At 41.4% G+C, this 24,422-nt stretch overlaps 1 protein-coding gene across 3 annotated transcripts in view; it reads right to left on the minus strand.

Annotated features, from left to right (window-relative positions):
* The window catches only part of Ppp2r5e (protein phosphatase 2 regulatory subunit B'epsilon), a 159,589-nt gene that overhangs the window by 5,715 nt on the left and 129,452 nt on the right, over positions 1-24,422 (minus strand). For all 3 annotated transcript variants that reach the window (XM_031356244.1, XM_031356242.1, XM_031356243.1), the window contains 8 exons: positions 11,498-11,628; positions 11,281-11,340; positions 10,268-10,376; positions 8,577-8,630; positions 8,421-8,471; positions 6,481-6,600; positions 4,571-4,698; positions 2,023-2,124 (listed from right to left, as the gene is read on the minus strand). In XM_031356244.1, coding sequence (XP_031212104.1) covers positions 2,023-2,124; positions 4,571-4,698; positions 6,481-6,600; positions 8,421-8,471; positions 8,577-8,630; positions 10,268-10,376; positions 11,281-11,340; positions 11,498-11,628 — 755 coding nt within the window. The remainder of the gene's footprint in view (positions 1-2,022; positions 2,125-4,570; positions 4,699-6,480; positions 6,601-8,420; positions 8,472-8,576; positions 8,631-10,267; positions 10,377-11,280; positions 11,341-11,497; positions 11,629-24,422) is intronic.

Below are 24,422 nucleotides of genomic sequence, written 5' to 3' on the forward strand. Positions count from 1 at the left end.
CAGAAATCCGCCTGCCTCTGCCTCCCAAGTGCTGGGATTAAAGGCATGCGCCACCACTGCCCGGCTTCCTTCACTATTCTTAATGACAGTTTGCCTAGATGTAATCCCTGTTTAACTAGAATAATAACAGTTACAGAAATTTCTTTTGCCCTAACAGACAAATCTTATACACTATTCAATGATTTATCATGGTATTCCAATATCCCCTTAGCAAACCCCTACCTTTTTAAAAATGTCTGGTTTTGGTTTTAATGTGTTTATTTTTGCCTGCATGTATTGTGTGCATGCCTGATCCCCAAGGAGGCCAAAAGCGCACATTAAAACCTTTAGAACTGGATTTACAATTTTTGGAAGCTGTTATGGGTGCTGGACTTGAACCTGGTTCCTCTGGAAGAACACCAAGTGTTCTTAATAGCTGAGCCATCTTTCCAGTCTCCCTTTGTCCCTTTAAAATAATAATAATAACAACAACAACAACAATAACTTTTTTAAAGATATTAACAACTGTAGAGTAAGGAGGGTCATTACAAATTTAGTAATTTTAAACATATGATAACCTGGTGAGTTAATAGTTATTTAGGTTTCAAGTATAATAAAGAATTGACATTTACCTCAAAAATAATATTGTAATTAAAACCATATTCTGTGATTAAACTGTTCACCATAACCCACATATCTGTAACTTAAAATCAGTCTCTGCCTTGGTCCTTGGTCCTCTGTCCTCAAACCGTCCTATTCATTGCCCTCTTCCTCAATAAAACAGAACTAACACATTCTAAATAAAGGAAAGCAAAGAAGCAAGAGAATCAGAGACAACATCCTTCCATGGGGCTCAACAAGCCCAAGGCATGAACACCACACACCGACTCTGGGACTCTTTAAGTCCATGGTTTATGACCAACACTCATGTGATCAGAGTCAAGCCAGAGAACCAATGCCTATGAACTTTTTTTGCTTTCCTTAGTCTCTGCATTATATCTCTGGTGGTGTGAATAGGAATAGCCTCCTTAGGCTCACAGATCTGAAGGCGCGATCACCAGGGAGTGGCACTTTTAGGAGGTGTGGTCTTATTGGAGGATGGGCTTTGAGTTTCAAATGCTCAAAAGAGTCCCAGTGTCTCTCTTTGCCTACTGCTTGGGAATCCAGATATAGAACTCTCATCTTCAGCACCGTGTGTGCCTGCACACTGCAATGCTTCCTGACATAACAATGGACTAAACCTCTGAAATATAAGCTAGCCCCCCAATTATATGCTTTCCTTTATAAGAGTTACTCTGGTGCCTCTTCACAGCAACAGAAACCCTCTTTTGGAAAGTTGAATATACTGGATAAAAAAATAAAACTTGGGCCAGACATAGAGGCTCAGACTTTTAACCCCAGCACTTGGGAGACAGAGGCAGGCAGATCTCTGAGTTTGAGCCCACCCTGAACTGCAAAATGAGTTCACAGAGAAACCCTGTCTTGAAAAACAAAACAACAAAATATTAATAATAATTATAATATAAAAATAAAATGGGAGAACCATGTAAATAAAAATATAGCCTTAAGCACTTTAGTATTTTCTAATACTAGACTACTAGAGTCTATATTCTCTTCACTTCTCTTTTAAATTATGGTGAATTTGTTGGTTTCTAGACTAGAAAATAAGTTCTGGACAAATAGTGCCTGGCCTCTCCTGAGCTGAAGTAAAGTACATTAGTCCAATTTTAGTTTTGGTGTGTTAGCAACAGGAGTCAGCCCACAGGACTACCTAATGGTTCCCTGAAGTGATCCTGAAGGACTCACTTATATGCCAGGCTCTTAACCTGTGGTAAACAGAAAATAAGGAGAGAAGGGAAGCAGGCTTCATCAAAATCACACCATTACAAAACCATCTTACTTGGTGGTGCATTAATGGGGCACAGCTAAGGAGCATGCAAAGGGAATAGGTAAATAAAGAAACTGCTGTTTATGATCTGATGTGCAGCTGGGTAGGACTCAATAGCTTTATGCACAGCAGACAAAAGAGCTTTAAAAAGTTACCGCTGACGATCTGACTTGTATGTGGCTGTCAGCTCATCAAACATAGTGCTGTTCATTTCCATAAATGCCTTCAACACGTTGTACACCAACGCCACAATAGCCCTGTGAGGCAAAGAAGGAGAATGTACCAGTTAGTCTTCACAAGGGGGGACTGACTAGAAAGCCAAAGGACAGCTCTGGCATGAGTCAGGCTTCCTCTAGTGTACAAACTTTTACTGTGTTTTCCTTTGATAAGGTAACTCACTTCTAAAGTGCATTCCAATCATCGTAACCCACTATCCAACCTCTTTCCCAACCTATTACCCTTACTGCCCCCTACAAATCCCTTTCCCACATACATGTAGCACAGGCCAGCCTCAAACTTAGTGTGTAGCTGAGGATAACTTTGAAGTCCTCCACCTATCTAGTGCTGAGATTATGGGCATGTATTAGCAGACCTGGTTTCCCATTCCCTTTTACACGGTTCATTTCCACATCAAGAGATTTGAGTTCAATCTTCCTAAGGGATGGCAAAGTTAAAACCCAGCTTTGTTCTTCCAAATTATTGCAACCTAGAGCAGATATGCTTATGGCCAATGCATGACAAAAAGCAAGTATAAGATAAAGCTGCTTTAAGGTTTGGGGAGATAGCTCAGGCAGGTATCTGTGTGTGTGTGTGTGTGTGTGTGTGTGTGTGTGTGTGTCCAGTTGGTGATGTGCACCCATAATCCCAGCACGTGGGAGGTAAAGGTAAGAGCTCTGAGAACTTAAGAGCACTGTGGGCTATATACATTTAGATACTATCTTAAAACAGAGAAACAGACAGACAGAGCAGTCATACGCTATAAACAAGTACCAGTGGTTAAAAAAAAAAAATTACTTTCAAAGTAATTATTTAAAATCAGAAGCTGTCCCTGTGGAAATGAGTATCTAAATCACTTGTGCTCAAAGACAGGCTACCAAGCGCTCCAAGCAGCTTTTCCGTGTGATTGAGTCAGTCTGTCTGTTCCTGCTCACCCTTCCTGCTGACCCAATATTCACGCTGAAAACTGTCAAGCTGCTGCCAGATGCTCTTGGCTATGGAGGAAACGCCAAGCTGCTGGACTTCTCTTATCAAGGAGAACACACTCTTGGACGGTGTGAAGACTGCTGGTACGGACTTGAAAGATTCAGACCATGCAAAAAAAAAGGGTGTTTCCTTTTCAAAACTTTCAAGATGGCTTGCATTTTGCAACAAACACCCCAATCTTACTAAGAAGGCATCTCTAAAAAATGAGAGCTCCTGTTAGTGGGAGGGTCCATGTTAGTGGGAGGTCCAGTGTCTGCTGCCCAGCTTCTTCTTGGAGCCCAAAAGAAGGGACACTTGAGCCAGGCTCAGGAATGGGCTTCTTCCCAAGGGTAGCACTGGAGAAGCACTGGATCCTGGGCACTGGCTGACACTGCCTAGAGCTGCTCTCCAGACTCTCGTGAGAACACTGGAGAAGCACTGGATCCTGGCACTAGCTGACACTGCCTAGAGCTGCTCTGAAAGACTCTACAATGGGGCTTCGTAGCTCTTTTTCAAAGTTCTATTAATATAAAAAGTATTATAGTTAGAAATTGAAAAAATGTTATTTTATAACTCCATGCAAAAAAAATTAAAAGACAGACTGAATTGTATTTAATAATTCTTCAATGCCACATAAAATTTTCCTTTATTTCAGAGATAAACATGCAAAAGCATCTCAATATAAAATATTTTAACTCTCCTAGGGCAAAATTTAACTTGTCCTTAAAGATTATAAAATTTAGTCCCCACTACAAAAATCTACTAAGCTGGCTGCTGGGAAATGGATCTTCCTATCAAGTGTAAATCTCTTCAGACCACTTCTTCAGAGCCCCTCAGTATTTCCTGATGCTGGCATTGGTGAAGGCTCTTATGGGCCTCACTTCCTTTTCAAGCCTTGTCTCTAGCACTGCTCCCTCAAAGGCCGCATGCCTTTGCCTTCCTGAGCCCGCAGGCTTCCGAACTCAACAGGTACTTTTAACACCTGTGTGTCTTTTTACATGGAAAAAAACGGACCACTGTCTAAAGAGGCATTCTCTATCACCGCCATCTACCAAACTCCACTAAGTATCTATCTGAAGCCAAGTTTAGCCATTCCCCAGCACTCAGGAGGCTGAGGCAGGAGAACCATGAGTTTCAGGTCAGTATGGCCTGCCTTGAAAAAATTAACATGTTTAATTTAAGCCCTGCCAGTTGATACACATCCTTTGGGGCTCCAGCACATTCCCAAAGCACACCTGGCTACCTTCAGACAGGTCATAAGGCCTCTCAACTAAAAAGATATTTTAAGTAAACAGCACTATTTTGTTAAAATATTTAATTTTCAATCCAGCACATCTCCTGAGGGATTTTTATCTTGTCATGTGTACACCCTTAACAAGGTGTACATATTTTAACACTTTTAACAGCATCTGTAGCACAGTGAGCTGCCAGACATTCTACTAATGAAAAGAAGAAGGGGAAGGGACATAAGACAACGGGAGAGGAAGGAAGGGGAAGGATGGAAGGAAACTGAAGACGTACGGATTCCAATGCTCTTTTGAAATCCTATAAAGGCTGGAGAACATGATGGGAAGGATGACGTTAGAGTTTTCTTCTATCAAACTCATGATGTATTCATTATTCCAATAATAGAGTGCCCTTTCTGCCACCTTTAAGAAAGAAACAGAACAATTATAACACAAGTTATAATCTTTTCAAACACAAGTATTTGAAAAGGCTAATTTTAAATCATTCAATCAAAAGTATAATTAAATATTAATAGCTCTTTACACTTTGTAAGATTTATGATCTTTCAGGAAATTGCCAGGTGGTTCATCAGTTTGGGGAGGAAAAGTTTTCTTGTTTTTTTGGGGGGCTTTTCCCTATCTGTTAATTTGTCTTCTCTGTAAGTCTGTCTACACATCTCATCTATTTCCACAATCTTCCCTATACACACTGTCATCAGCTCAGCTTTCAGAGCCACTTGTCTGGCTTAGGTCTTGTTATCCTTTGGGACTTAAATGTCCCCAGAGGCTTATGTGTAAATGCTTTGTCTGCAGCCTGTGATGCTACGTGGAAAGCTGTGAGGCCTCAAAGATGGGATCTAGCTGGAGGAGGAGGTCATCTGCCTATTGATTTGTATCCTGTTCTCTGTCCACAATACTCTACCTTCATCTGCTGGGCCTAAGTTTCTCACCTTGGACTTGAAGAACTCAAATGGCTTCTTTTATTTATATAAATTGAGAAATCATGATTTAGAACGAAAAGAAACAAGATTTCACACTGACAGACTTGAGAAATTGAAGCCTTTCCAGTGTAGTGTGCACAATCTCTATATACTGTTCTGAACTTTTCTATTTGTGTCTAGTCTGAACACCTCACAGAATGGTGAGGTCTATCTACTTTTCCTCCTTTTGTTCTGTGTGGCCTAAGCACTAGCTTAATATACTAGTATGTCTTTAGATTTAAAAACAGGAACAGTTAGGGCCTCAACCTGCCAGCTTAAAGGACAGCCCACCATCAAATTACAAGTGTGCTTTTGTGCTGTTGAACAGGGTTTTCAAACGAGGGGCAGTATGATGAGTCTGAGAGATTTGTAAGATGGACTTCTGGTAAGACAGCCACCAGGTAAGATAAAGCACTGTGTTCAACTCTGGTCCTGTTCTCTTCTGTATGGGTTTCACAGCACTGTAACCAGGACCTCCTTGAAAACACCAAGAGCACCTTCCCTGTGTTCTCCTCAAGCAGCCACAAGGAGGCAGAGCAGCCTGTGGAAAGGTCTTGGGCTTTAGCCTTTTTTGCAATAAGCCACCTTTAAAATAAAAATCCACCGACCTTCCCTTGTCCACTTGAGATCTTGAGCAAGGCATGCACAGGCCTAGATAGGACAGCACCCAGCTTTTCTTCCCTCCTCCTTCAGATTACTGACTACTCCTTCTCATACACTGGGGAAACCCCAGCAGCTCACTTCATCTAATTTACCCAAGTTCAGTTATTTTACAGCTTCCAGCTTTGGTATTCACATCATGCCTTCCTGCAGGGTATTATGGGAATTGAAGTTAAGAAACAGAGCCTGTTAGAGGCAGACGCTCAACATCAGGTAACAATTTGTGATCAAGTAGCAGGGTTGGAGAGAGTCACTAAGAGAGTTCTGACTACCTTCTGCAGAGGAACCTGGCTCAGTACCCTGCAGTTACACCAGCCAGCCACACCCACCTATAAGTCCAACACCAGGGGACCTGAGATCCCTCTGGCCTCTCTGGGTGCTGCACTCATGTACACATCCCCACAAACAGGCACAGAATTAAAAATTAAAAAAAAAAAGAACAACATTTTTTTCAAGTAGCTTGTGTCCATGATGGTTTTTTCCCCCCAATACAAATGAAGTTTAGCCTAATTAATGAGTTCACATGGCACACACCACACTGACTGGTGTTCTCTTTACTACTAACCTGAAAATGGGGGCTAGAAACACACTTGGCAATTTGTTTAAACAAAGGTTCTTGGATTTTAACAAATTGTGACGGTTCAATCACATCCAAGATTTCTTCCAGCTCCCCAAGGAACATGACCTATAAATAGGAACAAAACATAAGATATGAGACTACTACTAAAATTTCCATATGATCAACTTTACTATTTTAAGAAAAATGTACACATAAAGAAAAAAAAAACACATCAAAAACCAAGTGATCCAGACATTATTCTATTTGTTTTGGCCTGGGATGATGGTTCAGTGGGTAAGAGTACTTGCAATGAAAACATGAAGACCTCAGTTCAAATCCCCAGCATCCACATAAAAAGACAGAGCAGGCAATATACATGCCTGCAACTCCAAGTGCTATGGTGTGTTAAGACAGGAGCATCTCCAGGGTTTGCTGGCTGCCTGCCTAGCTCAAAATTCTATGGCAAGTCCCTGTGTCAAGAGTTCTTCTCTAGCCTCCATGTGCATACCCTACCCACTGCCATACATACAAAGAACATACCCGCTTCACAAAGAATTCAGCACAGGGTCTTCTGTTAGAGCAAATTACTGGCCTCTCCCTTTTCAGGCCTTTGGAGCTCTGCCCACTGCTAGCTACCAAGATATTTAACATCCCACCCAAAACCAGTTTTTAAAATAATGACTGATATTCCTAAACAAATGTCCACACCACCACAACAGAATACAGCCACTTGACAGGCAACTGTCACCCTATTAGCAAACTCATTCATGTTAAGGTAGCACAATAAGCACATCGCACACGTGGACCTGTTTCCTATGCTTATATGAGCACACGTGCACACACTCTCCGTCTCCCTCTCCCTCTCTCTAGAGCACAGTGAATCTCATGGACTCGGGGCTGTATGCAAAAGAAAGCTTGAAGATCACACAATGGAGCAATATAAATAGATTTAGACAGTTATATAAACAAAATGAAAAATAATAAATAAAGACGTTATTCACTAAAAATAACATTAGGAAAGCTAAATGGGCAATTAAAATATTAAGGATGAGCCTGGTCTACAGAGTGAGTTCCTGGACAGCCTGGGCTACACAGAGAAACCCTGTCTCGAAAAACAAACAAACAAAAAACAACAACAACAACAACAACAAAATGAAGGATGACACTTCTTTCGTATCTCAAAGTACAAAGGGCAACAGATTCCCTTTACCTCATGTTGTTAAGAAATGAGGTGATTTGCTGAAGCTGTATTGACTAGGGTTAGACTCACAGCTCATGTGAGGAAGAGGCTCTTCCTATACACTCCCATCCTTTATAAGATACAGACATTCTCTTGTGACATAAAGCTAAAGGTGGCCTCTGTTTCCAGGCTAAGAGAGGGCTTCAGATCTGGGTGGAGACAATTAGGATCCATTCAAGCTACTACTTGGGGACTCCCTACAAACACACATGCTTAGGTGACTGTATGCGCCTCATTCCCAGTGTGTCAAGCTAATGGTCTGATGTGTATATTGTGAGACTATACACTGTAAGCCCTTACCCATAGTACAATTTAACATGGGGACTGGAGGAGGATGCTCAGGAATCTATCTATAGTGACAGCAAACCTTCATGCTACAGAGTCACTACAAAAGTGACCTCAATGGAGCTAAGTAACTAGACACATGGAGGGGCTTGGCCAGGGTTACAGTGGAGAGAAGCCCAGGGTTCAGAGTTCAGGAGGCAGGTTCTAGTCTACTGGCATGCTCTCTCACTTAGTGTGCCTGGGTGTGCTACTTAACTTCTCGAAGCTTCAGTTTTATCACTAGTAAAACCGAGAACACTGCCTGCCACAGAACTACAAAGCCAGGTTTAGATGAGGCATATGCTCATGCATGCTTGGCTTCACAGTTAGAGCTTGGCAAGCACTCCTTTACCGCTGGCACTCTCTGAGGTTAAGTACTTACCTCTTTTTGACTGCAGGTTTTAGGCCAAAATTTCATTAACCCCCTAATAACCTAAAAGGAAAAGGAAAAAAATTGAGGTATTTAATGTTTGACGTTTTAATGAAGATTTTTTTTCTTAATTTTTTTTTCACATTATAGAAAGGTAAAAAAGCTTACTGGTTCTGTAAGGGAAGGGTCTTTCTCCAGAAACTGTACTATACAATACGCCAGCTGAACAGGAAGGGAGTGGAAAGGACAGAGCATTAATTCGATCCAATGAAAGGTGGAAGCACACAGCATCGCTTCTCCAAAGCGTCCAGACTCTGGGTTAACCTCACAATCACTTCATTTGAACCCTCATGAAAAGAATTGGAACCCAGCTATGTTCCCCAGGCTAGTCTGGAACTTCTGAGCTCCACAGGATTCTCCTACCTCAGCTTCCTGAGCAGCAGAGACTGCAGCTAAACTATGTTTTTCAAGTCAGTGACAAGGTAACAAGGCTCCAGAGGAATTTTGTTTTTAAAGAGCTCTGAAACTAGGTTTTGGAGTCTACTGAAAGGCAGGGCAGCCTGACAAGATCTCAGATAGTCAAGTCTGGGCTAGCCCTCAAGCTCTGGGCTTCAGCTTCTGTGGGGAAGCAAGAATTTTGTAAAAACCCAGGCAAATGCCTGTAGAGGAACCTGAAAAGGAGGCTTCCTGAAGAGATCAAAGGTTACACTTGCCAAAGTCAGAATCTGGGGAGTGTTCCCAGTCTCAACAGGAATGCTTTCAAATAACCATGAAATGTTATATCCCACTGCGCAGACTAAAGACATCTTCTAAAGGGCTAGGAAAAATTCCTGAACAGGAAACCTAGCCTCTTAAAAACCAAAATTTTGATGGTGTGCTAAATCTGGAACATATTGGACTAATTCTTTCCTCAAAATACAGAGTTTCACATTTAAGAAGGAACACTACTTAGAAAAATGTGTTATATTTTAATGCAAACTCAAAAGAGAAAGGAGCCAGAGTCTTAGAACATTGAACTTAAAAATACCACTCCATCAATTATGCCTTCCAGTGACATGCTTACCATGCAACGAGTGCAGTGCTCAGCACAGAAGTGACAGTGAGGGCAACATAGCATCTGATTATCAGTACTCCTCTGTTTAGGTGTGTATCTGTTCTGAGACAACACACTATACAGCCAAGGCAATCCTTCTGCCTCAACTTGTTAGGTGCTGAGATTACAGCTGCAGGTAGCCACACCCCAAAAGATCTAATTTTTAAGTAATAAGGGATTTATAAAAAGGACGATGTGAAAATATTGATAGGTTTGACTACTTCTGCAAGACTGCAGTGCTGTGAAGAAGCAGAAGGGGGCAGAGGGCGGCTAACAGCCCAGGGCAAAGTGAGGCAGGACTAAGTATTCAAGCACATTCAGCTTGGTAGGTAAGGCCCAGAGATGCCTCGCCCTAGTATACTCTTATATGCTTTACATTTACATGCATCCTACTATGGGCAATCTCTGCAGCAGAGAACCTTGTGAACACAGAAGTCTGCTATGAAATAACACAGGGCAAAGCCTATTCCTCCCTTTAAAACAGTTCCATGATTCTACTGGAGGAGGGGGCATACTTTCATACTTTTCTTGGGGAATATTTTTAAGCTTTAACATACCTTTACTTAAAAAGGGGGGGGGGAATAATATCCTATATCCTATGAAACAGGAAGTCCCCAAAGTTTTCATTTTGTTTCAGAAGGTGTACTTAAAACTAGGTGTGGTGGCTCACCCTGGAACCCAGCACTCGGGAGGAAGAGGCAGGAGACTGCAAGCTTACAGCCAACCCTGGCCACAGGGGAAACTCAGTTTGAATTGAAAGTCCTACCTGAGCATGGAAGAGTGACAAACTCCTGACAGTGTGTAAAGGGATCAACACTTTCACCAGGAACTGTTTATGTTCTGCCTTAAGTGGTAAAGCGAAGCCATTGATAATACTGGAGAAGAGAAGAGAGGTTAGCAATGTTAACCCACACACTGAACCCAGACAAGCTGTTGTTATGAGCTGGCTAACTCTTAATTTATATTTGTCCAAAAAACATAGCCTGCCCCTCCCACCAATGACATTCAAGACTTTTTTTAGTTACTTCAACAGAGATCATTTACTAAGCAGGAATTTTAACAGAAGTAAATTTTATTATAAACATCCAGCAAACAGGCAGATATGCTCCAAAGCTTCTCATCAAACCCATGTTTTGTCCTCCTTTATTCCTCTGTACAGCTGCCCACCACTAACTTTCTCTTAAAGCAAGAGCAGACCATCTCCAGGTCACCTTGCTGACCTGCTCTTTCAACACCCTTGCCACCTCCAGACACCATTTCTCTTCATTCCTGAAACCTCTGCCAGCCTTGGGAGATCACTGAGAGGAAGCAGGGAGATCACACCTTTTCCTCTTCTTATTAGAAGGAAAAACTAAGCAACTGTTCTGCCCAGCTACATCCGCTGCTTGGCTCAACCTCCAAGGGCAACAGCTGCCTACAGCTCCACACCTGGCTATGCAGTCTTTCCAATTCATTACAAACCTGCTTTCAGCAGACATGAGAAAGGACAGGTGACCTACATGGTAGGCCCAGAGAAAAAGGTGCTCTGCTGTCACTGGCCTGACACCCAATCAGACTCCATCACTGAGTAAACTGTGAGCTCCTTTGGGTCATTGTGGGGGAGTTAACAATATGTAATTATGGAACAAAGAACAAAGTTAGCCCTTTAGAGCCACTTGGGAAACAGGCTAAGCACAAATGAGAGGCCAAGGTACATGGAGCCAGAGCTCCAGGTCAGCCAGCATTCCCTTCTGCAGAATGAGGCTCACCTGAAGGCAACAGTTAATAGCAAATACTTACCTTCCTAATATTTCCAGCAGTTCAGCTACACCATTGAAGTGCTCTGTTTCATAAACAAACCTGAGAAGAGCAAGAAGAGAGAAGGGAGGGGGAGGGGTAAAAGGATAGGGAAGGGAAGGAGAAGAAGTTAGCATATTATCTTCAACTACTGAAGGTTTACTTAATGCTTTTCCAAAAACATCAACTTTACTCTCTTGATTGCCCACCATCAACTTACCTTAGAAAAATATTGTTAATTTGTTTTCGGATAAATGCTCTAAGCCCGAGAAACTTGCCATAGATCCTGTGCAAGACTGTTTTTAAATAGTCCCGTTCTCGAGGGTCTTCACTGTCAAATAGCTCCAAAAGCTGTTATAAATGAGAGTAGAATAGAAGGCTGTCAGAGATGGTTTTAGAAAAGAATTTAAAAATTCTATTGTTCATTATTTACAATCCCTCTGTTCCTTTCTTCCCTCTTCAAAAAGCTACTAAGAAAAGTTACACTCAGCACAGCAGTAGTCTCTGGGGAAGCCAGCTACACTGAGAAAAAGGTTTTAAATCCAGGGAAAAGATCATGCTGCAGGAGCATTAACAGCCAATGCAGTGCTCACATGATCAATAGCCCATTTTCTAAGCAATCTACATAGGTCAGTCCTTCTGTGAGGTAGTTTTATCCTTGCCTTGCAGATGAGCAAACTGGAGCCCAGAAAGCTTAAAAGTAACTTGCTGGTGATGTCACAGTGAGAAGCATCAGCATGGGGATGTGAAGCCACTGAATGCTTGAAGTCCTAAGCCTTCAACACTGTACGTCATTAACATCTGGGCTTTTCAGTACAAACAGAAACATAAATCCAAGTTAAGCCCCTCAGCTCTACCAGAGGCCCAAGAAGATGAAACAACCTAACCCAAAGCAGACACTGAAATTCCCAATGACCCTAGCAATGTTGTTAGTCTGAGTTGTTATACAAGTATGCTCAGGGTGTACGTTTCATCAAAGTAAACATGTACTATGCTGTATGAATGGCAGGATTTAGGTTTGGATCATTTACAACTTTAGCCACAGAATTCTCATAACATGGTCCCAAGTCTTATGCCATGAGAGAGAAAACAAAAGCGAAGCAGCAGAGGCCATGTTGGATTCAATCTAACTCCTATAAGAAATCCCAAGGTTCTTGTTTTGTAACACTTGTTGAAGAGATGGGAATAAAGCTCAATGACAGAGTTCTCTCTCTCTTTCTCTCTCTCTCTCTGTCTCTCTCTCTCCATATATATGTGTGTGTATGCATTTATATATACACATATATGTATTATATGTATATTATATATGTACACATTACATATATAATATGTATATTATATATACACATATATATGACTATATGCATTATAACCCCAGTACTCAGCAAGGTGAGACTAAAAGATCTTGGAGTTCAAAGACAGCTAAATTAAGACCTGGTTATCAGGCAATCAACAACAACAAAATCAGTTGGTGCTAAAATTTATATAAGTCACCTAGAAGGGCCAAAGCAATTTTGGTAGTAAGAGGACTCACAATCTCAGTTTTAAAATTCAATATAAAGCTACAGTAAACAAGTGTATGCTGCTGACATGTGATAGATATGTAAGTCAGGAAAACAGAGTAGAGTCCACAAAACACTTTCAAATTCATGGTCAACTGTCTCCATGGGATGCCAAGACACTTCAAGAAGAAGGTCTCCAAGTGAAGAAGGTGCTGGGACAAGCAGACAGATACATATAAAATGTTAAGTCAGACTTTAAGCTCATACAACAAATGCAAATGGATTCATAATGGATAGTCAACCTAAAAACAAAAGTAAAAGATAAAGAAAACATAAGAATAATCTTCACGGGCTGGCGAAATGGCTCAGTGGGTAAGAGCACTGACTGCTCTTCCCAAGGTCCTGAGTTCGGATCCCAGCAACCACATGGTGGCTCACGACCACCCGTAATGAGATCTGACACTCTCTTCTGGTGTGTCTGAAGACAGCAACAGTGTATTATGCTGGAGCAACCAGGGGGCCAGAACGAGCGGGGCTAGAGCAAGCAGGGCAGGAGCAAGTGGGGCTGCCCTGAGTTCAATTCCCAGCAGCCACATGATGCCTCACGGCCATCTGTATAGCTACAGTGTACTCATACCACAAAATAAATAAGTAAATCTTTAAAAAAAAAAAAAAAGAAGAAGAATCTTCACATCTCCAAATCAAGTGATTTTTTTTTTAAACTCTGACAAGAAATGAACAAAACAAAACAAAATTAGCTGAACTGAAAACATTGGGGATGGTTGCACAGTCCTGTAAATATGTTTAAAATTACTCAACTGGAGGGCTGGGGAGGTGGGAGATACAGGGTCAATCTCTAGAGCCCATGTGAAAAGCTGGATGGTACATGCTTATGATCTCAGCACCAGGAGGAGGAGACAGAAAGATGCATGGGGCTCACCGGCCAGGCAACCAGTAAGCTCCAGGCCAGTAACAGGTACTGTCTTCAACAAAGGTGACAAGCACCCAAGGAATGAATGACCATCAGCCTCCATATGTACACACATACATGTGTACACACACCTGAACCCCATACATACATTTAGACATATAGATGCAGACTTCTGAAATGTAAACTTCAAAAAGGGTGACTTTATGTTACATAAATTATAACTTAACAAATCGGCTATTTTGTAAAAATGATACTGGGAAAATTTCTCAGAGTGAAGAACAATAACAATTACAAAGAAATAAGCCAACTCAGCATGCAAATAACGGCTGCCTACCTTCATTCTCACAAAAGGCTATACATGTGTGTTTATGCATATATGATTATATATTTACATATAAATGAGTCCATTCGATGGAGCTGTGAAGCTGAACCTGACAACAAAGAGGGGACAGTAATCAAATGGACATCATTTTGTTTCATATTTGTTTGATGAAAGACAGTTCTGGGCAAAATGTATTAACTAAAATAAAGTAACTTCAAATATGGCAGGAAGTAAAAATTAAAGAATAGCCTGGACAGGGAGCCAGTGTATAAGTTTGGCTTCCCAATGCTCACATTCATCATCTGTTCTATCTGTTCATTCTAAATTGAGTATTTTGAGTAAATATTTATTGGTGTATATTGGGGGCTAGCCAATGGGCAAGGAGGTGCCAGGGATATGGTGATATGCAAGTCAGATATACTCTGATTTCACAGTCCAGTCTAATGGTGGATAAAAATAAACCAAGAGCACAAGTATTTCAAGATATTGTACAAATATATTGTACAAATGTTCCAACTCCACTTGGAAGAAGGATAATAATAGAGAAGGCTTCCAGAGAAAGTGATACATAGGATGATAGGTGATACCCCCCCACACACACACACACTATACACTACACACACACACACACACACACACACACACACACACACACACACACACACACACACGAACTGGGACAAGTGTTTATATTTATCAGCTTTTTGCTGCTATAACAAATTACTTATGAAAAAGAATAATTTTTTTTTCAACCTCAAATTTGAAGACTTACTGTCCAAATGGCATAGCATACAAAAAATTTCACAGCAATGGCTACCCTAGACCACACTGATAAAGGGGTGATCAATACAGCAACAAGGAAGTGAGTACATTACAACTCCAACCAGGAACATAGAACAAGAGAGACTGGTGTCCTATAAGCCCTACCAAGAGTGTGCCCCAAATGTCTTAGGGACCTCCCACTCATCTCCACATCTTAAAGGTTCCTCGTCACTTCTCCAAACTATCACCATGACTACCAAGTGTCTAAATGCAAAAGACCCTTGGTGAGGGGCATGTGGGTGGGTTGGGGGTAGACACTTAAATCACACCCAAACTAGTATAATGTTCCCAAGGGATATGGAACAGGCAAGGCAGCAGCCTGCCAGACAGACGACACTTAGCAATAACTGTCACATCTCTGCCTATTTAGCAATAAAATAAACAAGTATGTACTAAGGTCTTTCCTCATGCCATAGATGTCCTTGCTGCTGGGCACACAGAGTGCTGGACAAACTTCTAGCTAACAATGGGAGGCAACCAGCAAGTTAACAATTTACTTGCACAGGTAAGCATTCTACTAACTAAACAAGGGCACATGGCTTTAACAGGCCAGAGAGGAGAGGGAGGGGAATGTGTGCTTCGGACCAACTCATTATCTATCTCTTTATATAAGATACTCAAAATTGCACAAGACATCTAACCTGTCTACTGCATTCCAGTCCTTGTCTATGGAAATTATTAACCATTTTAAGTTCTACTTTTAATTGGGTTTCTACTTTAAGTGAAAGGGCTTAATGAATAACATGCAACTAATATAAGGACGTTTGTGGGGTAGAATGTTAGCAAAACTTGAATCAACTGGGTTTCTGGTGTGCTAATCTGAAGTTTAACAGCTATACAATTAAACAAAGATTATTTAACTAAATATTTCATTAGGTTTTCAAAAAACAAACAAAAAGAACGAAAAAGCTGTCTTAGTGAGGATCTTTGCAGAATCCTGCTAAAGGCACCGTCCTCTGCAACAAAGAAAGATGAGCTTCGATATTCAGCTGCTCCTGCTGGCCTGTACAACACAGTTCTGACAACATTATGGTGGGGTTGGCAAAAACAAGGTATAATGGCATATAGGCCAAAGGGGAAAAGCAGACTGAGTTATGATTTCCACAACAAATTCTCCACATCCATAGATTATGTCATCTACCATACCACAAGCAACTTGTCAAAGAAAACCTGGCGTTTACAAATTGATTACAGAGCAAAGATAGATATGTAAGATATGTTAACATGCTGAATCCAACTTAAAAAAAAAAAAAGCCTCCCCGAGTCTAACAGAGGTAAACTGTGTTAGAATGAAAATATAAACATCCACCATGCCCTCCCACCTCAACCCCCCTACCTTACCTACTGCAACCCCAACCCTCAGCAGAGGGGCCTGGAGAACAGAGCAGACTGTCAGACATTGTGTGGGGTTCCCAACATGAAAAAATGGACAAAAAGTAGCAACCCCAGTTTCCTCTCGCTCCTTCTGCTAAGGGTTTTTCCATCCTCCCAGCAGGGAGGAACACTAACAAGGTGCCAGTTCCCACCAGAGAAGCTTTAGAGGCTTAAGAATGAAGGCATGAGCTAGATTTGATGGCCCAGGAATGAGAAGCACCCGGCAGAGCAGTTTCAAAGTTTGTATCATCAATACCCTTTGCACCCCTGTGCGTTTCAGTGTTCTAACTAGTTACGATCTAAAGCTAGACAACAAGACAAGTGTCCAGTCTCAGATATCAAATTCTGCTAAATGAAGCATTACCGAAAGAATAGAAGTAACTGAAACCCTGCATACTTCAGTGAGATCTTAGCCAGTACTCTTCTCTAAGCTCCCAGTTTCGGGGTAAGGCAGAAGATTAGTAGGTCTCCTTTGAGGGACACTCAGATCCTGAGGAATGACCTATAGGCATAATAATAACCTAGGGGTTCTCAGTGGGCTGGCAGGGTCCTGCTCAGTTATCCTGCTGTGGCCACCACTGCAGAGTACCACAGCTGTAAACACAACATGTACACAATGCACATGACCCACAAGCATAAGCATAAAGTGGGTCTAGGTAGATGAGCAGGTAATGATGGTTATTATGAAGATCCAGTAGACAGTCTACCAAATGAGCAACTCTGAAGAAAAAAGAACAATGCAAGGAATAGGGAAAACTTGAAAAAAAAAAAGTTTAACATTCTCAGAGCTCCCACTCTATTAGGTTCCTGAAACAGAAGAGAAGGTGCTATAACAGATGATAATCACAAAATTAAAAAAAAGAGCTTTTAAAAGTCAAAATGAGAAGAAAATACACATCTTGGCAAAAGGACCATAACATCAAGTGGCAAAACTAGTAGCTTGCCAGTCAGGAGGGGCACATGAAGGAAGAGCAGCTGTACAACAGGGCCAGAAGCAGAGCAGAGATGAGGCAACCAACCAACCAATGCAGAAAGACATGAGGACAGAAAAACAACGTAAAGAAGGCAAATGATCTGAGAAAGCACTCAGTGCAATTTCCCCAAGGAATCATGAGGTAGGGAAGGAAGGTGTTCCTCTAAAGACAGCTCATGCACAAGAAATGAAGGTTTCAAAAAGACAGATCTTTAAAAAGACAACGAATTGTACTATGCTCATTTTCTCAATACCAACCCTGGAAGGCATAAGTCAATGAAGCAATTCCTTAAATACTTCAGGATAGATTGCCAAAACAATGTATGTGAGTAGCTAAGTATATGTGTGAAATGTATGTAAATAGTAAAAATGTTATCAGACAAGTCATCTCCAAGAATTTGCATCTCATTCATGCTTTCCTATGAAACATCAAGAGGTAAGGTGCAGCAAATGAGAGAAAGTAAGGTGAACAAATGTATGTCCCAAAGAAAGGCAAAAAGAGCTCTTAGGATGAGACTGGGCAGAGAGGGAAGCAACCAGTACAGATCAGAACAGGATGAGCAGGTTACAAGGAAAAAGACAGCAGACGGATATGTGTGTGTGTGTGTGTGTGTGTGTGTGTGTGTGTGTGTGTGTGTGTGTGTCTCTCTCTCTCTCTCTCTGTCTCTCTCTCTCTCTCTCCTTGGAGAAATAAGGAGGAACAGCTGACCAACAGAGGAAAGAACCAGGTGAAACACCTGGCAGTTGTTAACTTTAGGGTTAAAAAAGCTCTATGCCAGAAGAGATAGTTAGTTTTCTCTCAGAGGGGAGAGATCATGCTTTGCTGGAAGACCACTCATCCAAGAATATGTGGGCAGCACAAATTGGTCTGTATGGGTAAAAAGGTGGGGCAGGGAGCTGGAGAAATGGCTTAATGGTTAAAGCCCTGCACTCCTCTAGAGGACACAAGTTTGATCCTAATATCCAATTCGGGCATCCCAAGTCCTCTACTGCCTGTGCATGTGCCCACAAGCATATTCACATATTTACACAAATATACATAAAGAAATAGTAAAAATAAATCTGTATTTTAAAATTATTTTAAATATTTCTTAGAAGAATATAAAGTTGGGTAGGTGGGGAAGGGATCATCGAGGAAATGGGGTAGGAATATTATCAAAGCACAAACAAAATTCTCAACAAACTAATAACATTTTTAAAAAGAAACACGAGCTGGTTTTAATGGCGCAGGCCTTTAATCTCAGCATTTGGGAGGCAGAGACAGGAGGATCTACATAGTGAGTTCCAGGCCTCCTGTCTTAAAAAAAAAAAAAAAAAAGTTGACCTCACCCTAAAAGAAACACAACAAATTACTCCATAATAAAAGAAAGGCAGTTACAGTACATGTGGTATAAACGTAACCACACACACAGTCATACAAATACAAACAGTATGCCTTCATTTAATTATATTTTATGTCACAACTACAGTGGACCTGAGAGAGGAAAAACTTACATACTTCTCCATAGAAAGCAGCATTTTTTGAGAACAGCAGAAATTTTCAAGAACTCTAAGTGTAATGGTACGTGCTTTATAATCCCAGCACTTGGGGAGTAAAGACAAGAAGACCCAAGGTCAGGGAAGCTGAGATGGGGGCGCTATGGTGGTGAGTTAGTTGCAGGCAAGCTGGCTCAGTGGGTTTAGGCTTGCTGCCAAGCATAAACTCCTGAATCCAATCCCCAGGCTCTATCTGGTAGAAAGGAGAGAACTGATGCCTGCAAGTTATCCTCTGACTACCATGCACCACACATGTGTTTTCTATGCATTATTTTACAAAAGACAAGTTCACAAAGATAGTGAATAAAGCTAGATGTTGTAGATGTCCTCCTCCTCCACACTGACACAGCACTACAACCCAAGCGCCATGCTTCTGGCTCTGCTGGCAACAGCTATTCTGAAAGGCAAAGCTGAGTCCCCTGGAGCCCCTGGACCACATGATGTACACATGAGACCAACAAACATTGCACAACTAGCTCTATCAACAAGCCAAGGGCAGCCTCCATCTCTGCATTTCTGTATACTTTCTCTACTGGCTGGTTTTGTGCCAACTTGACACAGGCTGGAGTTATCACAGAGAAAGGAGCTTCAGTTGGGGAAGTGCCTCCATGAGACCCAGCTGTCAGGCATTTTCTCAATTAGTGATCAAGGGGGTAGGGCCCCTTGTGGGTGCTGCCATCCCTAGGCTGGTAGTCTTGGGTTCTATAAGAAAGCAGGCTGAGCAAGCCAGGGGAAGCAAGCCAGTAAGTAACATCTCTCCGTGACCTCTTCATCAGCTCCTGCTTCCTGACCTGCTTGAGTTCCTGTCCTGACTTCTGTTGGCGATGTACAGCAACATGGAAGTGTAAGCTGAATAAACCCTTTCCTCCCCAACTTGCTTCTTGGTCATGATGCTTGTGCAGGAATAGAAACCCTGACTAAGACACTTTCCAAACATCATGTGCCCTCCACAGGTCTTGCCTCAGCACATGTGTCTATGTCAGCTGACATCACTCTGCCAATCACCTGGAGTCCAAGGAAGCAGCAAGAATCTGAAGCATACCACTAGAAGCTTTTTGGTGTGTTTCTCTCTAGGGAGTCCTGACAAATGAAGCTCAACTATGCAATATAAGGCAGAACAAATACATTCATGTAATTAGCAAATAATCCTTCATCACATGTCCTTTCATGTGCTTGCTTTAGCAGAACATCCTTTCTCCTGTGTCTGCCTCAGCTAAACATTCCTTCACTTGTTTGACCCAGCAAAACACCATCCAACCAACTTTCCAAAGAACCCTTAAGTTTCCACTTCAAGTGTGGGTTCTGGGAATCATCCAGCTCGACAGCAAACCTCACTGGTCCCTTATAGAGGTCTGGAGTTAAATGCTGGACTAGAGATGAGGAGGAAATAAGGTGTTCTGTTAGCTGGTGAGGCTAACACGCCAGGCAGAAATACATTTTCTAGTTTTATTTGCTGTGGCCTTTGGGAGACAAATGTACACACTCTGAGATATTCTGGGAACTTGTTTGGAAAATATCTTTGTGTTAGAGTGGGGATTCAAACTCTCAAGGATCTTACTTCAGACAAGAAGCTAAAAGTCATTCACAGCTTGGTTTGGGCTATGTCCAGTTTTATCTTGAGGCTTAACATAACATAACATCAAAAGATCACTTTTGAGGTCAAACTTAATGATTTGTATAATTTGCATAATAATTATGCCACTTTGGTCTAAAAATAACTGCAAATGTGAAGTACAAATTACTAAATAGCTATCTCCAGCAGTAGGTATGTTATAGGGATTCTTGACTTGTGTCTCTTAGCAACCACTGACTGTTTCGGATTTAGAGAGCAGTTGAAGGCAATCTTTAGAAACATGCTGCTAAAGAGCCACAGTGATTCACCCGAGGAAACAGTCTAAGGCTGGCAATCAGCCTGTTTCTAAAAGGAGGGACAGGGACAGCAGTCAGAAGAAGCCATTTCCCAAGACCCTGTAAGCAAAGGAAAATTATCTTAATTGATAACAAATGTTGTTCCATGAGCTAAGACAGGCCTGCAGGTTACATAAATCTAAAAGCTACGCAGCCACATATATGGTATGCTACACAGTAGCCATCTTTATAACAAAGATTAGATGATTACATCTTTAAAATGATAGAGGGTCTGTAAATCTCAACTTCATAAAAATCAGAATGTTGCTCAAGTAGGGCAGTCAGAATTTTCCTGGATGAATAACAAGGCCCTTCAAATGGAAACACTCAAAAACTTTGGAGCAAAACCCAACAAGACAGGCTATTGTCTGGAAATCCATTCATAATCCAGACCTCTAGTTTTTCTTTAAAAGCCCAAGGAGCCCAGACTCATGGCTTGCTCACTGGCCTAGATGAGGCAGTACTGAGAACTATTTAATTATGTAAAGTACCCTATTAAATATCTTTCTCAAAAGTGTATCCCATGAACTATAAAAATTCTAAATTAAAAAAAAAAACAGAATTTTAATTAGAACTATATACTAGCTGGGCATCATGGTGTATGCCTTTAGTCCCAGCACTCAGGAAGCAGAGGCAGGTAGATCTCTGAGTTAGAGGCCAGCCTGGTCTACAGAATGAGTTCTAGGACAGCCAGAACCACACAGAGAAACCCTGTCTCGAAGGGAAAAAACAAAACAAACAAACAAAAAAAAAAACTATACTAAATATACAAATGAACTCAGAGATTATATGAATCTAACAATATACTGCATTCTAACATTCATTCAATGCTCTGTAAAATTTTACTGTTAAGTTTCAGATATATTTAAATTTTTGTTTAAATACTAGAAATACAATTTAGCAGTAAAACATATGCTTAGCCTTGGGTTAAACTCACAGCACTAAAAGAGTACTCCAAAGGGTGATCTTTTAATTAATATTAGGACCAAGCAAATATGGCAAGATAAAAAGGGTCTGAAAGGATGAGTATCTAATAACACTGAGATCCCACATAGAACCAGCAAGTGGCTTGTACAGTCATTCCATAAGAAGCCCACTTGTGACTTAAGAAGACACTGAGTCTCAGAAGCATCAATAATGTGTTTTACACTGAAGGTAAGAACTCTGTGTATCCATACTTCCAAATAAACAAAGCAGATCAAGCAACTGCACTTGGGTTGTGTCTCTTATTTTGCCTACTACTAGCCTGCTGATGTTGCAATCTACATGGTGTAAATGAGTAAACCAGAGCTTAGGACATGCTGCAGGCATGCAGAAGAGTCCCTCTTCAGTTCTATAGCACATTACAGTGCAGCTTCCTTCCGACCACTACAGCATGGTAAAGCAGCTCCATTCTTATTTTGGTTTTGTATTCACTGATGGGAAGAGACCCAGGAAAAGAAAAAGAATTACATTTAGTTGCAATAAAAAACAAGTATAAATCTTGTGGCTAGAATAAGTTTTAACTTAGTAAGTCTCTGGTTGAAATCAGAAAATAAGGTTTGTTCAAAGAAAACGTTCAATACAAATGTTATTTTGTTTTGTGAAAAATATGAGTATGAGGACTTCCCATGAAGTCCTATGAAGGCACAAAGCACAGAAGGGTTGGACACTGTGTGGGTGTGGGGAAAGTAAGCGGGAACAGAGGAGGGTAGAGAAAAGCCTCCATAGGAATCACAAGTGGGAAGCACCAACAAGCTGAGCACCTCTAGCTAAGGCACAGCAGAGCAAGAGGGGTATGGTCGGGATGGGGTAACAGCAATTATCAGAGGAGCTCCTTAAGTCCCAAAGGCTTATGAACCCCAGCAGAGCCCAAGCTGGGAGCAAACCACCAAAGAGCTCAGAGATAGACAAAGAGATGAAAGGTATGCTTCCGCAGACTGGAGAAAAGGCAAGTAGATCAGACCAGAAAAAGGAAGTGGCCAAAACCTACCAGATACTGATAGATTCACTATTTGTATTTCATCTTTTTGTCTAGGAAATAACCCTAGGATAGTTGACCAAGCTCATAGTTTACAAGCACCCAAGCCAGGATCAAACAGTGGCCCTACAAGTTTACAATTTTATGCCACATGGCTAAGGAACAGTATTTCACTGCCCCAACTCCCCCATTCCCCCATTTTCCTAAGACAGTCTCTCCTTGTATATTACTTTTCTGTTGCTGTGATAAAATACCATGACCCAAAGCAACTTGTAGATATAAGAATTTATTCTGGTTCTGGCTCCAAAGGAATAAGTGTCTGTGACATCAGGGAGAGGTGTGACCACAAGTGGCAGGCAGGTAAGCAGAAGCAAGAAGCTGAGAGATCACATCCAAAACTGCAAGCAAGAAAGAACTGGATACTGGAGAGGTTATAAATCTCAAAACCTGCCCCTGGCAAGCTACTTCTCACAGCAAAGCCACACCTCCCAGAGGTCCCCAAACTGTTCCACTAACAAGGAACCAAGTGTTTGAATACCAGACTACGGTTGGCTACGGGAAACATTTCTCATTCAAACCCCCATACTGGAGCCTGTGAAGGCCTCCCAAGGGCTGAGGCTGCAGGTGTGTGGCACTTCTTTAAATGATAAAGTTACACAGCTCAAGAACGAAGGAAGTGCAGTGAACACAGGTACCTTGCCAGTCTCTCTGCTGTCCTTATAAACAAAACTGACTTTCAGTCATTATTGATGCATGAATCTGCTTTGAAGAGAACACTTCAAAAAACCTGTTATAAGCCTCTACCAGCCTTGACAAATATGATGATTCTAATCAATGATTTAAATGAGGTCAAAGTCAAGTATATTTAAGGTCATAAGTGACATAAAGATACAAGGCTGTGTATAAAGTGATAACAATAAAGATCCATAAATGTCTCCAAACTGAAGAGAGATGATACTCCACAGAATACACATCGCCTTTCACAATTAGACTGTAAGCTATATAACAAGGAAAAAACAAAACAAAACAAAAAAAAAAAACCACCATTGCTTTACAGCAATATGCAGTCTATTAAAGTCAGTCAAGACCAAAAGTTCAACTTAAGTATGTAAAATCATCCAACCTCAAGAAATGTTATGGATCCCATTTTCAGTCATCAAACCCAGACACTATTGTGGATGCCAGCAAGTGCTGGCTGACAGGCGCCTGATATAGCTGTTTCCTGAGAGGCTCTGTCAGTGTCTGACTAATACAGAAGTAGAGGCTCATAGCCATCCATTGGACGGAGCACAGGGTCACCAATGAAGGAGCTAGAGAAAGGACCCAAGGAGCTGAAGGGTTTGCAGCCCCTTAGGACGAACAACAATATGAACTAACTAGTACCCTCAGAGCTCCCAGGGACTAAATCACCAACCAAAGAGTACACATGGTAGGACTCATGGCTCCAGTACCATATGTACAGCAGAGGATAGCCTAGTCAGTCATCAATGGGAGGAGAGGCCCTTGGCCCTATGAAGGTTCTATGCCCCAGTGTAGGGGAATGCCAGGGCCAGGAAGTGGGAGAGGGTGGGTTGGTGAGTAGTAGAAGGGGGAGGGAACAGGGTTTTTTTTCCTTCCCCTGGAGGGAAAACCAGGAAAGAAGATATCATTTGAAATGTAAATAAAGAAAATATCTAATTAAAAAAAGAAGAAAGAAAAAAATAAAAAAGTAAAAATAAATTTAAAAAAAGAAATGTTATGGAAATTTCCCTGAGTTCAAGGCTAGCCTGGTCTACAGAGTGAGTTCCAGGACAGCCAGGGCTACTCAGAGAAACCCT

Source organism: Mastomys coucha, unplaced genomic scaffold (assembly GCF_008632895.1).
Source record: "Mastomys coucha isolate ucsf_1 unplaced genomic scaffold, UCSF_Mcou_1 pScaffold6, whole genome shotgun sequence".
Lineage (NCBI taxonomy): Eukaryota > Metazoa > Chordata > Mammalia > Rodentia > Muridae > Mastomys > Mastomys coucha.